The sequence below is a fragment of the Parasteatoda tepidariorum genome, chromosome 1, assembly GCF_982258835.1.
Source record: "Parasteatoda tepidariorum strain Cologne lab strain chromosome 1, Ptep-v5.0, whole genome shotgun sequence".
Taxonomy (NCBI): Eukaryota; Metazoa; Arthropoda; class Arachnida; order Araneae; family Theridiidae; genus Parasteatoda; species Parasteatoda tepidariorum.
Window position 1 is genome coordinate 39,427,482 of NC_141755.1, and position 16,201 is coordinate 39,443,682.

Here is a 16,201-nt window from a genome sequence, read left to right on the forward strand (position 1 = left end):
ATAGTGTACTGAAAATATAACATGAGCTAAAGAATAAAAGTTTACTTACTTGTCCTTAGTCTGTTGTGTATCGCATTCCTGCAATAAAACAGAAAGGAGACCTCTTTTGAAGTTGACCATTTCCATTATTTATCCCCTTTTTTTCAAATTTTTTGGCGACCATTGAATCTTTTGGCGTCTGGGGTAAGTGGACCACCTGGTTGAAGAGACTTTTTCTTAGAATCGGGGGAGGGGGTTTAAAATGCTAAGCGTTCGCTTTCCCCTCTCTTTTTCCCTTAACTTGAAGGATTGGAAACAAGGTCACTTAAATGATTCTTTTTAAAAATACGTGTCCTGTGATTTCAGACAGTAAAATGTCCTCAAATTAAGATCAATATTTATTTTTAAATTATTAAAAACAATTTCTGGTGTTATAAAGGAAAAATAAATTAAATAACAAAAACATTTAGTTAACTACCAACGATAAACGAACTCTCGAAATTAAATAATTGCATTAGGTCAAAACTTATTTGTATGCTTTTTTTTTCAGAAAAACTTTAATACTTCTACACTTGGAAATAATGCTTACATAAATGTTTTGACTTGCTGTGCAGAAAAATAAAATCCTGTTTCTCTATAAGATTAATAAGTATTATTAATATATATTATTAACTCTTTCTATTAAGGAATTGTTCCATGCGAAAATTAAAAAAAGAAAAACAGGGAGTCTCTGACTCCCCCCGTTTCCGATCACCTACCCGCGTAATTGTTTCACTTAAATCCTTGTTTTATTTTTTTCCCTTAAAAAGCAATATTTTAAACTGAAACGCTGAACATTTTGCTTTTAAAATGTACAAGTGAAGTAGCGTTATGTAAGAATGTTTTGTTAAAATGCTAATCGTAACGAATTCGAGGACTACCTCAACTTGAAAATTATCATCTGCACTTTAAAGAAGATTTGACCTAAGGAATACAGATTGTGTATTAGAACAATAAAACAAGAAAAATTGCTGAGAAATTATTTTATTTGTTGACGAGAATTTTAACAGTTTAAACTGAGAATACTTTTTATCGTTAGGTTTATTTATTTTTAAAAATGTCAATTTAACTGTTAAGATTTATATCTTGCAACATGCAAATTCCTCTCTCTCTCTCTTTCGTTACTCTTAATTGACAATTCAGTGCGAGCTTACAAAATTAAAAAAAAGGCAAAGATCTCCTGACGAAAAAATAAATTTTCTGCAAAAATGAATAAACAGTCAATATTTAAAATATACCTGAAAAAATTCACGTATGAACACTTAAATTAGCAATGACTTTCAAATAAATTGGAATTCGAAAGAAAATTCGTTTTAGGTTTACATATAAAAATGTTTTTTTTTTAGCTCATCGAATTTTAATTGCATAATTACATTTAAGTGGAGAATACGAAGAAAAAAATTCGGTAAAATTACGGAACTGTATTGACATTTCTGGTTTAAAAAAAATAAAAAATAACTTGGGTAATAAAATTAAAATATATCCTGTATTTAAACCATTTATTTGATAAATTTTCTATTCAAATTGTAAGGGTTTAACAGAAATTCTGGTTTTCACAAATATAGTTCTTATTACCACACATTTAGTAGAAAATACATAACTGAACAGTTAATTTTATTGAATAAAGGCCTATAAGAAGAAAATGTTCTTAGCTAACATGATTATTTACCATATTTTACCAAAATTTAACAAACATTATAAAATTTTATTTTATTGTTAACCTAAAACATTACCAAAACTCTTTGGTTAAAATTATCGAGTTTTTTGGTGTTTCCATAGAGCTAGAATTATGGTAAATTTAGCAATATTTTGGTAGTTTTGATCATACATTTTCTCATCTTACAGATCATCCAAATATAGTATTTTTTCTTACAAGTATAAGAGTTAATAATACTTATTATCGAATGTTAAATTTTCTCTGTATTTTTTTCTATAAACCATAGTAATTTCAAATTTTAAAATCTTGTTGTTTTTGCTCAGAAAAAGAAAATTTCAATTCTGTAGCGGAATTTTTGTGTCCTGCAGAGCGGCTCATACGATATTTTTTATCACTAAGTGTAGGAGTTAATAGTTCTCAAACAAATTATCGATCATACATTTTCTTCATTCCATCGTAATCCCTGTACACTTCTCTACAGTCCATTGTAATTTGATTTTTCTAAATCTTGTAGTTTTTGCTCTACAAAACCAAATACAGATAATAAAAAGTAGATTGAAGTTGGCAATGGCGCATACGGCATTAATTTAACTCCGTTGGCTACGCCCTAACGATTTTTTAATTTGGAAAGAAACGCATGGTATGGTAACGTATTATTATTTCTCTACTCAAAGAATTAAGGAGTTTTCCTCCCTAAACATTGCCCGTTCATAAATTTTTCTGTATTAGTTCAAAATTAAATAAAAACTGAGTACATTAATTATTTTTTCCTTCTGAACTTTTTTGCTAATTTAAGAAATGAAATACGGTTAGAAATTTCTGAGTTAACTCATAAATATTAAGACACTAAAAAATTTAAATGCATGAATTACAAAAGATTTAACTTTAAATGCATTTGTGTCCAGATGAGAGAAGAACTGAATTTTAATAATTTATGAAGATGCGAAATAAGAAGATTTAACAATTTAATTACCGTTAATTTTTCTTTTATAGTTTTCTTTTTATATTTTAGCTTTCTTCATTATTGCACGAACCACGAAATATAGTTAATTAAGTAAGTTACCGATTTATTATATCAATTGTTAAAATTATGGCAGGTTGAAACTGATTTCTCGCTTTATAATATTTTAATGTTAATTTTAATTTAAATAATGTTAATTTTAAAACACATGAATGAGAATGAATTTGATTTATTTGAATCATTTACAAGCTCTGGACTGTTCAGATGCAAGGAGTTTCAAAATCCAAAAAAGTGCAAAGAATTATGATGCTTTGTTGTACTTAAAAAGCATAAAAAGCGAGACTCTCTCCATTTTTAACAAGTTATATTACTTATCAAATAAGACCTTGATATTAAATCAAAAAATATTTTTCTTTAAAAATTAGAGTTTATTTATATATTTATTTTTCATTTACTTTTGTAATTTCCCACATCTGGTTGAAAGATTTTTGTTAGATACATTTTAGAAACAGAATTTTGATCTGTAAATGACTTTTACGGTGTATTGCTTTTCGTAATCAGCGAAATATGAGAATTTTGCGTTTTTCTGTTATATTTTTGCTTATTTATTTTTTTAGAAAAAAAAAATAAACAGTTCAATGAAAAACTTATTACGAACAATTGAACATAATAGTGGTTTTATGAAAATGCTAAATAATAATAATCGTCAGCAATATAAGGAAAGAAATTAAAACTGAAATTGATGATAGGGGAGATCGATTCACAACATAAAAAAATAACAAAATATTGGAAAAGTCTGAAGTTCTCAAGAACTGACCCCCAACAGGGTGGGATGTGAGAAACGCATAACCGGATATCGTTAACTTCTCAAGTTACCATACACTAACAAAGAGAGGAAAGGGATCTTTTTTTGAAACAGCTACATTCCATCACCTATACTCGTCCCCCTCAAAGCAAACTTTAACTTCTTAAGACTAAAATAAAGGTCTTTACTTCTTTTACTAACAAATATTTTAATATCATGAAGGGCACACAAATACACTTGCAAACTCCTTTTTATTCCTGAAATTTTATTGCATAAAATTGACCATTAAAATTCTTATGATTCTCTTTTTGATATTGACTTTACATTTAATACATGCAGTAAAAATAAAAAAAAAACGCTAGTTCTTACAACGTACAAAAGTGCTTGCATTACAAACTGCTAATTTTAGTGCAATCATTACTAATAATAATTCAAATTATTATAATTTTATCGAAAACTATTTAAAACAGCACTAAATCGATAATTAATTATTATGATGGGTCGCTCCTGGGAAAGCAACCCCCCTGTGCAAGGAAGGGACAGTGAGTAAACTTTGTTTTTGTTTTTACGAAAATAATTCGAAACAATATTTTCATTTATGGTTTGTTATAGTAGTGTAAAGATTAAAGTGTTAAAATTCTGAGTAGGAAACTTAAATCCTTTAATTTTCTATTAAGATATGTTTACTGGACTGTTCGAAATTGATTATATGGGGAAATTTATTTGAGCTAAGTCAAATAAAGAATGAATAAGTTAATACGGCAAAAAAATTACTCAGCGTAAATTACTCAACGTTGAATTACAAGTTCTTCAAAATTAATATTCTACAAAAAATATGAATATCAAAACATTTTTTTTCCCACAAAATAAAGAGTAAAAATTTAATTTAACTATGTCCTATTAGTTAAACTTCTTTATTCCTACTATAATTGCGAAATTTATTATATTTAACTGTAAGTAAACTAAGAATAAGTTACTAGATATCAGATATTATTGATATGAAATTTCATTGAAAGATTGGTTTGAACTGTTTTCTAAAAACAGAATTAATCCAAATAAAAAAGATTATTAAAATAAAAAATTAAAAAAAGTATGTGTTATTAAGAGAAAAAAAAATATACTATACAATTACAATTTTGTTAATAAAATAATTAATGAAAGTTAAAGAATACTATAAGTTTAATAACATGAGAGAATTGTAAATGCACTTTTCCAATCACTGGATACCCATTGATTTTTTATAAGGTCGTCATAATTTACAAAAGGTGTCTAAATTAATTTTTATCCTTATGTCAGTCAATGGGCCAAATTGATATTTAATTCCAGCCAATATACGTTTCGTAGAACAATACAAAATTCTTTTCTTCCTTCAGTATTAATGTTTATATAATAACTGCTGCCAAAAAGGAGAATAATAGTTGTGTATAAGTTAACTATAAAAAGATTATAAAATGCTTTAAAGTAATTTAATGTAACACTATTAAAAATACGCTCTGGTGAAAATAAAAAGAAAAAACTCAGTCTGTAAAGCAATGAATTATAAGAATTTCAAAAATTATCTTTTTATTTTTTATTATATCATTTCGAGATGCTTTTTGATTTTCGAGATGCTATCATGACTTTTTTCATGACTCTTAGAATTCTTTACTTAAGATAATAGTGTTGAAGTTTTCGATTAAATTGGTCTAATCGAAAAGTGCGAACGCATGAGAACCTAGAATAATGACATTAACACTGACCATTCCTAAAAATTTCTTTTTATATGAAGTTGGAAAAATAAACTGCATTGCTAAATTAACGTGAAACGAGCAGACATTAATAAATTTCCTTCTCTGTCAGAAAACTGAAAAGGTCCCTGACACCGCCACTGTTTTGGGGTTTACAACTTAACGTTACATTTTATCAAACACTCTTAGATTTAGAAACTTCACATTACGAAGATATGTAGGAGATTGAACGGAGATTACAATGGAATTAAAAAATAATTCTAAAATTAAGTCAAGATTATTTTTACTCTTAAACTTGTTAGAAAAATAACACGTGGGCCGCTCTATGGCTGCAAGAATTCAGTTGCAGAAGTTAAATTTGGTATGCTGAAAGAGTCAAATTTAGTTTATAACCGTAGCATAGAGTCATTATTTCCTCTTAGAAACTCTTATTTGTTTGAAAGTTATTACAATTTAAAAGGTTCTTTTTAATTTTTTCTTTAACTGATAAATATTTATCGATTGTTGTGAAAAAATTTTTCATTTACGCGATTTTCATAATATCCCTCTTGACTTTATTAAAAATAATAAAAATAAAGAAAAAAAATATATAGAAAAAGATTAGGTGTTGCCAAATATAAAACTTCGACATTTCATACCGACATTTGAAAATATATGTAGAATAAAGAGAAATAAGAATTGTTTCCTATATGATCTGTTAACAAGAAAAAATTACTTCTAATTTATTAATTCTTATTGTGTCGCGCATTCTGCCTTTCTAAATGTAATATTTTTAAGCACAGTTATTTATTATTCAAATCCAGCTATCCTTTTTATTTTGTTAAAATTAACAAGTTAATATAATGAACTTAAATAAAAGTATAATAATTTTATATTAAACAAATAATTTTTAATCGACTTTTCAGGAAAAAACAAACTTTTAAGAACATTCTTGAGAAAGGTTTGTACCCAATGCCTCTAGTTCTGAGAGAATAAAAAAACGAATTTGCGCGTGGGCATAAACTGCTTTTTCCATAGAACATCTTCAATGCGTAATAACTCTCGGCGAGACCGTTTTTCCTTATTTTTCATTTGTCAAAACTTAGTAATCCTTAAAATACAACTGCTGGCAATCCAATCGTAATTTTTATTTAAAAAAGTAGAAGAAAACGATTTGTACTTGATCTTCAATTATTTCAAACTTGATGAACGAGAATCAACTACAGGGATTATCGAGCGTAGCGAACAGGTGACGGTGCCTCCATGTAGAAAACAAGGATACATAAAAATAAATTGTGTCGAACAACTATCATCAGTAAGCGTATGATTAATATTTAAAATCGCCCCTAAAAAGGGACTGTAGAAGCTGATCAATTGATAAAAATTTATCTGCTGCAGTCAAGGTATAAATTATCGTCACAATCTGAAAAACATTTAATATATTTAAATCTTTGCATGTTTACGAACTATGATCTGTTTTTGATTTTTTTTTAAATTAACGTCAATCTTTAGCCGGATTTTAATAAATTAATTCTAAAAGAACTGCACTCTTTAAAAAGTAGGTATGAAAACTGGATTCGTTTTGTACTATGAAAATTGCCAAGTCGATTCGGCAGCATGAAATACTATTTCATTTTTCGCCAGTTTATGGTTAAAAGAGCTCCACTTAGTTCTAATTACATAATCATTCAATTTTGTCTAAATAGTTATGCCTTTTCTAAAATATTGATTTGCAAATTGACCGTAAATTTAAAACTATACCAACAGTTTAATTGGGCAAACAGATAAAATTTCGGTTCTCTTACCGTTATTTTCATATTTCAGCCATATTTCTGCTATTGTTTCCTAAGATTTAAAATACAGCACAATTTTAAAATTTGTTAACCCCAAAACCCCTTGTGAGAAAAAACAATGTTTTCAATTCATGTATAGGAAACATTTTGCAAATGACGTTTGAAAATGGATAAATGTGCGTTTATTATTTTGTATTGTTATGTTTCTTTCATTTTTCTACAACTAGGGAACATTATTGGAGAATGAGTAATTTTTCACACAATGCATTTTTATTTAAATCTTATATCGACTTCATAGAAGAAAAAATCGGTAACTTTTTTTAAATCATGCTATAACTTTTGTATTTTTTCCAGCTTTAAATACGATGCTATTTTGATTAACACTTGAATTGAAGTATGTGATGAATGTAAGTGTAAAGAAAGATTGAAACAGAGAAATTTAATGTTTAATTTTGTCTAATTTGCTATTAAGAGAATTGACTTTTAAAATAAAACTCAATAACGCAATTCTGGTTTTAAATAACTATTCCGCTATTTAATTGGTAAAGGCAATATGCAGTAGAACATTTTTTTATTTATGTCACATTTTATGCTAGAATAAATAGTTCAGACCCTTGCCACACATGAATGATAGATTTGCTTTTTTTTAGTAAGCAGAAACTTTTGTTGGAGGGTTGTCCTTGGGTGGGGGAGGGATATGGTTTCCGCAGAGTCCGCGGGGGGTTATGCCTCAGCCAGGACAGAAGCCGTACCGACTGTCATTCTGTGCCAATTGGCGAAATTCTATCAAAGTTAAAAGAAAGGCAACCCTACAAGACCCGACACTTTATATTTTCTGCCATCTATCGGCAGGAATCGAAAACACGTCTAAAGTAAAAAATAAAAAAAACAGCGCCATCTATGAATTGCATTCAAAACAGTTTTTTTTTTTCCCTTAATGTATATAAACTATTTTAAAAATAAATATAATACTGCATGAAAAAATATTTTTGTTATGCGAATAAAAAATAAATATAATTAACATTTTGAAAGTATAATTTTTATTTTTATCTATATTCTGTATTATAAGCTTAGAGAAAAAATTATTTGCTTAATATTTTGAAGTTTAATTAATAAAAATATCCAAATGTATTTTTATTATTTAAAAACGTATTTTGAAGAATAAAATTTCCTAAGCAATTATTACTTTCAAGTATTGCTTAAAAGTTTACGGAAAAAAAAGTTACTTACTTTATTGGACTAGACGTTTGCTACAACCAATCAGAAAATTTAAACACGATTTTTTTAAAATTCAAAATTCCTAAGACCATTTAAACTATTTTGAATCCAGTTTTTAAGAAGTAAGTGATTAAACTAAGATATTAAGTTTAAAATGAACATTAAAATAAAAAAAATAAAAAACCGTTTATATAAATGAAAAGTTTACTATTTTAAATCGTATACATTCATTATTACAAAATACTTAAATTGTAATAAAAATTAGTAAATTAATGTAATAAAAAAGCATATTTCATTAAAAATCCTTGCTCTAAATTCAAGATATTTATAATTTCAAGGAGGATATAAGCAATTTACAATATTTTTTTCTATTTATTTTCTATAAATGGATTTTTTTATTTACATGAATTTTGAACTTACCAATTCATTTTTGTTTTAAAGAATGTTTAAAAAAAGAATCATAGTCTGGAAAAAATTCATGTTAATTTCATTTGGTTAATTTCATTGTTCTAGTTATAAGTATTAATATTTATTCTTATTTTTAAGGGAATATGTATTCAATTTTTCTTGAAAGTAACAAATATATTATATTTCGAGTTAAAAATTATACTTCAGAAAATGATTTCAAAAAGAAAAAATTAAAAAAAAATAATTATATATATTTATTTAAAAATTGTAATCAAATTTAAAATGATTATTTTTATTAAAATTACTTTTTTTAAAAATATAATAGGTAATGCCACAGAAAGTATATTTAGATTATAATAAAATAATAAAATTCTAGTTTTTAATATTCTATTTAAAAAATTAGCAGTTTTCAAAGAATAATGAAAACTGTTTTTTTCCTCTCAAAAAATACGGTTAATGTTTTATGAATTTTTTTCCTTTCTCTCCTGATTTTTTTCAAAGTTTTGAGTTAAAAGCACATTTTTACCAACTCTGCATCTATTCATTATTAATCAATTGTAACATTACATTTAATTAACGGTATACAATAAAGGTCCTGTAACTAATTAAGTGTAAGAGGCCAAACAGCGGTATACAATAAAGGTTCTGTAACTAATTTAGTGTAAGAGGCCAAACAACGGTTTTATTTTTCGGGCCTGTATAAGTGAGGAGTTATTCCGCCGCTTCCTGAAATGCCTCAAAACAAACGATAAAGGACCGTATTGTACTTGCCTTTTGCCGTTATCCTACCTAGAATGCCAGCTTACGGCCTTACGTTTGCCGTGAGGTGTGTGCTTACTGGGTATGATACCCAAAATGTATTAACTTCTTTCTGCGGAACCCCGAATAAAGTATATAGTATATAAAAACAATAAGTATATAAGGAGTAATAAAGTAGGAGGAAGTAAGGAAGCACAATAAGGAAGTAATAAAGTATATAAAAACAATGTAAAGTGTTTGAAAAGAAGAAGGAATTTTTTTCCATCGTTTTTCTCATTAATAATCTCAAATTAAGTTTTATTGAATTCACCCTACAAAGCTGTACCTAATTTAATTTTAAATTTATTTCTGGGGTTTATACGCAAGCGAAAATTAAAGAAGTAGACCGGGTTATGATTTTGTTGAAATGAAAGCTGAAAGAACTTTTATAAACAGTTAAAATGGTTACCAGGGAATATTTTTTAAAGAATTCATTTATTTTATTTAGATTTGAGAAGAATGATGAGAAATATAAATAAAAATTTTCATAAATGCAAGTTATTTTCAAAAATAAAATTTTGTTCTTAGAAAAATAATATTTTTCTACACAAAAAAAAAACTTTGCTATTTCTTTTACATTGACATTTTATTTAAAATAATTTCATAAACAACCGAAATATTAAATGAATAATAAATTATTGATTAGATATAAATATAAAGAAGTTTTCAAAAATCATTACCTAGGTAAAAAAAAAAATTCCCTAACTCTCGGAACCCTTTTCTTCCTTCCTTAGGGTTCCGTGGAACACCATTTGGGAACCGTTGTACTACACTATTGAAAAGCCAAGTGAACAAATATTGTAATAAATATTTTGATTTTAGTAACACCAGCTCAAGAAAATAAAGCAACAGAATTTTTTTTTTAATTATGATGAATTAGATGGTGTTATAACAATTTATACACTCAAATGTATTTTGAATTCCTTTAGTGCGATGAGGGAGATAGCTGTTCGTTACATTATTTTTCAAATTTTGCTATAAAGTTTCATATACAGCAACTCTTTTTTCCTTTTCGATATTCGCTTTTTTGATCAGTTACTACTGAGAACTCAACTTCACAGATGATGAACAGGGCTCAAAGTTGTCCGGAAATTCATGAAAAGAAAAAAAAAGAAAGGGGCCTTACATGTCATTATGTGTAAATATTAAAAATTTCAATATATGTTGAAAGATTTTTGTATTTTTCTTTAACATAATTGAAGAAATTTCAAATTCAGAAATTTTGTTATATGCTGTGAAACAAAGTATATAACAAAATGAATGCCAATCTTCATAGCGTGACAAGTATGGTATTAGTTTACATCCGTTGTTAGAAACAATTACTCTTGATAGAATATTCCATGTGGGAAAAATGTATATAAAGTTCTTATAGCTCTTTTCCCCCTCCGTCGCCAAATCATACTCTACTGATTTTCAGGAGAGAATCCACGTATTTTCCCACTAATTAAAGAATTTCCGTATTTATTCTATATTCTCCCACTTTAATATATGTATATATGTACATGGAAAAAAAACGCAAAACTTTTGTTTTTTTATTTAAAAAAAGAAAAAAGACAGATTTTTTTAAAAAATGTTTCTTTTTTTTAATTAAGTGCAAGAACAACTGAAACTATGACCAATTGTATATCTGCGAATCCATGTTGGTATCCTAGAAATTGCTCCCATTAGAGAATCAGCATCCTTTACTTGTCCTTAAATTTGGTGGCAATTTAGTCCTTAATTTTTATATTCAGAACTTCCAGTCCTGGGAGAAGCAAAGGAAATGAGACATTTCATATCCTTTTTCACTTAGCTTAGGATCCTCATATTCAAAACATGACCTCACAACTTTTCACTTTCAAATAGCAATAGATCACTAATAGACCTTGGGACACTCCTGTTTTCAATCCTTGGTATCCCAAAACGCCGCGACAGTCCTTGCAAATCCATAAGGTGTAAACAATTAGCATTATGGTTGTATTCAAAGCTGAAATTTCTTTGCACTTTTTAAATATTAGCTGTTCATCACTTTGCTGTTTTTAATATGTATATATTCATATTCTAGCCTGTCCCATCGGTTCGGTTTAAATGTTGGGAAAATGCAAAATCGGAATCTTTCTACGCTCGTGATAATGCTGATAACTTCATAAGATGGTGCCGAAAATTTGGAGTACATGAAGCGGTCATTTTTGAATCAGATGGTCTAGGTATGTTATTTATCACTGCTAAATATTTTTATTTCTGCTGTTTCTGATGAAGTTAACTTTTAATAAAATATGATTTGATCTGCACAATGTGGATGACTTGATTCTCAACATAAAAGTGTATTTTTTACTTGTAATAATCGTTAAGTTTGGAAAATTATATTTGCGTAATATGCTTCATGCGTTTTATAATGAAATAAGCTATTATACATGAATTAACCGAACATGCAATTTTTGAAAGCAATTGCAAACAATTAGACCAATTTTTGAATTATAAAAGAAGAAGAAAACATATGTCTGATAAGATTATAATTTGTTCCCTTTAATAATACGTAAAATTGACTTAATATTGAGATATCATATACTATTTTGTATTTTTCCGCAGACGTGAACGAATGTCTTCTCTGTAATTGGTACCTCATACCAGCTATCCCAAAAATGACTGTCCCGCAGTGGATTCATGGTAAAGACACGGTTCCCAATAGAACCCCGAACTCAAGCATCACTGGCTGTAACAGTGCCAATTTTATGATTAATTATCGAAATTATTTGCGAAGCTCATCAACAGGTGGCGCTGCCAGCAGAGAAAATTGATATAACATTTTCTGCTGCTTATCAACCCATTCTAAATTAAATTTATGCTCTGGTGTCTGTTAATTTTGCCCTCAGCTGCTGTTATTCTGAAAACATCCCACTTAGTCACGCATTTTCTAGCGAAACTCATAACTAGTCTTAAAATTTTGTCTTCTTAAATTGTTTTTTTTTTTTTTTTCAAATCGTCTTTCAATTTTGGGACAACTGGTAACATAAGAACAGAACAGTACTTAAGTGTGGCCATTCTACTTTCTGTGTTTTCATTAGGATTCCCTCACTATTTGGCCATCCAAACACTTAGGGGGAAGAAAGCGGTTTGGTTTGTGTAAACTAAAAATTAGTAGTAGTTTATTTACGTCGCACTAGAGCTGCCCAACGGTCTATTGGCTTCGGACTGGAAAACATTTCTGAGAATGATCCGAAGACATGCCATCACAAAATCTGATCCTCTGCAGAGAAGATGGCACCCCCTCTTCGGTAACCCAACGACCTAGGCGCGAAGTCGAGCACTTCCCGGTAGAACAGTTTAACGAGCACCAATACCGCACACCCTCGTCTCTTCACAGGCTGATCAAAGTGGTAAATTATCCGCACACAGACTTCATTCAGTGATGCCTGACTTCGAGAGTAAAATAAATAAATAAAGCATAGAAATTAGAAAGTATAACTTCTGTAACTTATTTCTATCCTCACTGTTTTATTATGTTTTGGTTTGTATCATATTTTATCTCTTTTAATGAAAATATCACAACACGTTTTTTTTTTTTTTTTTGAAGTCTTACACACTCAGCCAAGAACAGTGGTGTTATGCTTATTAGAGCTGGGTCGTATCGCTTCCAAATACGCCATCGAGCCACCAGGTTTGATCCAACTTGAAAAGGAGATCGATGAACAGGAAGATGATCGCTCCTCCGATGGTCTTAGCTCTCTGTCGACTGGATCTTCTCCTACTCTAGTACGCAGTCGGACGGAATCTGCTCTCTCGATGACTTCATCGAATTTATCCAGCAGTCTAATGAGTCCGACCACTCCTGACAGTGGTATAGCCCACTACAATAACATGAGGCCTAGGAATAGGTTGTCGTACACGCCACCGACTTCCAAAGAACAGAAAAAACGAACGAAGCCCTCAGAATTAGATAAAAAGGTTTGCTTCGTACTTATATCATTCATCATTAGTTTACACATACTACTATGCAATTTATTTATAAAAGCCCAAAATCCTGCTTACAGTTTTATTAAATTCAAATGTGCATTCACTTTTTTTTATTATTATTATTGTTAGTAAAAAAAATAATAAGTATGTCTTCACTTCTTCAATAAATTGGAACAGTAACTTAAAAAGTGAAAGAGTTTAAGCAGTTAAAAAATTCGGAAGTCTAGTTCTGATTTAGACTGCGGATCGTTAACTGGGGTTACTTTAACCAAACAGTCAGAAAAAAACAGTTCTATTTCTTAACAGTAATAAACGAAAGAATTGAAGAGAAATTTTTGATTTAAAAAAATAAAATGCACTCTAATTTAGAAAGATTTTTTGCTTTTTAGAAATGTTGTTCTAGAAGCTACATGGGTGATATTGTATAACATTACAAGATCTCTAATTCAGCAAAAAATATTTTATATGTTCAATTACTTGTAGCCTCTAGCACAGTGTAAAGAATTGAGAAAGTTAAACTATTTACGAAAATACTATCATAAAATGTGACAAAAACTTGTCCCAATAAGTTTTCATTTTAGTTCAAAAACATTTCTTTTTTACTAGTAGCTGCCCCAGATAGTTGCGAATAAATATGTTACTTTTTACAAATATCAAATTTGTTAAAGGTACCCCAAAGAAACTGAGAAATTCTATATTTAATTAAAAAATGCATAAATTAAATTAAATGCAATGTATTTAAATAAAACCATTATAAATAGACTTTACTTTAAAAACAGTTTTATCGTGGATTTTACAATCGAAAAAACGCCTCACGTAAAAGAATGCTTAGTGTTCGCACCAGTAATGAAAATTTAGTGGTCCAATAGGACCACCTAGGTATTCATTTACTGGTCTAAAAAATTAATATGGTAACAAACTTCAGAAAAATCGATCTTTACATAATTCCTGTTGTGCGTTAAAATTATTTATTGCCATCTATTACACCCTAAAACTAATTAGCTTCATTATCCCATAATGATCAAAGATTGGTAGTTATTAAAATCAAGCGTAAAAAACAGGGCTCCAAAAACAGCCCGTCCTCGGCGGTCAAAAATTCCCCGTGGACAACAAATTTCTAGAATCCAATTTTTGTTATCTTACAAGAGTCTAGCGCCTCACTTCTAAAATGACCCTCTAATCTAGAAATACAGCAACATACAGCTCATGGTAGAATTGATGTTTTCTCTGTCTGGGAGTACTGCAGCGGTTGAAAGAGGCTTTTTAGCAATGAACTTACAAAAAGACACATTACGTACTGGTCTTAAACAAGAAGCGTTTAGCTCAGTTATGAACATCTACCTAAATGGAAAACCCCTTTCAGATTTCTATGCAGAAACCTCTGTAAATCATTGGCTTGATTGTGGAACTGGCAAACGTCATATTTGATTCATTTCAAAAGCGCAGTACCCTCGGATAAATTGACATTCCAGATAACTTGACCTTTGTCATTTAAATTATTTCATAAAGGAAATACTAGGTCACTATTAGTAACCTAGTATATACTATATAATGTAATGCGTATTACTGCATAATGTAATCCTAGTAACTACTAATTCATTGTGCAATTTATGTAAATGTTTGTAATAAATAAGAGAAATTATATTTTTATTTATTTAGAAGCGACGGGTTAGTTTCAAAGGAGGACGGGTACATTGTTGGACAAGCCGTCCTCGGGGACGGGTAAAATTTCTGGGTTTTTTCGAGCCCTGGTAAAAAAGCCAAAATAATATTAGTAAATCGATTCAACAAAAAGATTAAAATGCTGAGATCAAATAAATAAATAAATGAAGAAAACAGAGAAGGTAAGAACTAACAAAATATTGTGCTAAAAATTATAAAAATGTTAAATAGAGTAAATTCTAAAAAGAGAGAAAAACAATATTTTATTAATGAACAATTTTACTGCCAGTACATGAATGCAAAACACAGCGTGTAAATTTGAAATTAAACATTTAAATTTAAAAAAAAATTGTCACAGACACTTTCTGTTATGCCATTTGAATACCACACGTTTGAATTCCATTCCACGCAAAGAACAATAAAATTAGTACAGCATATTTTAAAATGCATGGAATTCGATGCAAGATGCTATTATTCGTTACTATTTTAAATAATTATTTATTATGGGTTGAAAAATTTAAATAAGTTAGAAAACGTTTAAATCATTTTAAATTCCGTAGTTTTCAAATAAAAAAATAAAATGTGTACGAAATCGATCTTGAAATTTCCTACTGAAATAACTTTACTCAGCTTTTATAACATATCGTTTTGCAAAGATAAATATGCTGTTCGCTGGCTAGGAGATAAAAAAAATTCTAGCGCGTTCCGAACGTCATCGCGCTAATAAGCTTCTTCATTAATTTTCTATGGACCGAGTTAGCGAGTTCGGCAGGGTGCTGGACTCACGTTCGTGAGAACGGGAGTTCGAATCCAGTCAGCCGAAAACTTCCCGTGTGGTAAATGGTGACAGGTACATGTCAAATCTGTCAGGTCACAATATCCTCCGTGTTCCCTTAACAGTTCTTCGCGTTTCCATAAAAAATTATACCTCTGGCGATACTGAATTGGACATAGATCGTTCTCTGGTTTACGTCAAAATTAGATCTGTGGATGAATGAATGGGTCAGCCCTATAAACGTGTGTGACGTATGGGTGTGGCAGAAGACGAATTCTTGGCCATTGATGGCGTCACTAGAACAATCACCCTCCTTACCTTAATGGTCTATGACAATAACAACAGCTATGCAATTTTGAGTAGAACTTATGGCTTGATCAGTATGTGTAGATATGATAGTTTTACAGATGATTATCTCTACTGTCCAGTTGTATGTAATATAGTGCTAATTTATTTTAATCCTTGAT

At 29.1% G+C, this 16,201-nt stretch overlaps 1 protein-coding gene across 6 annotated transcripts in view; it reads left to right on the top strand.

The window, feature by feature from the left end:
• Positions 1–16,201, top strand: part of LOC107438242 (growth arrest-specific protein 2) — a 193,436-nt gene that overhangs the window by 173,284 nt on the left and 3,951 nt on the right. For all 6 annotated transcript variants that reach the window (XM_071179981.2, XM_071179984.2, XM_016050469.4 and 3 more), the window contains 2 exons: positions 11,409–11,550; positions 12,918–13,288. In XM_071179981.2, coding sequence (XP_071036082.1) covers positions 11,409–11,550; positions 12,918–13,288 — 513 coding nt within the window. The remainder of the gene's footprint in view (positions 1–11,408; positions 11,551–12,917; positions 13,289–16,201) is intronic.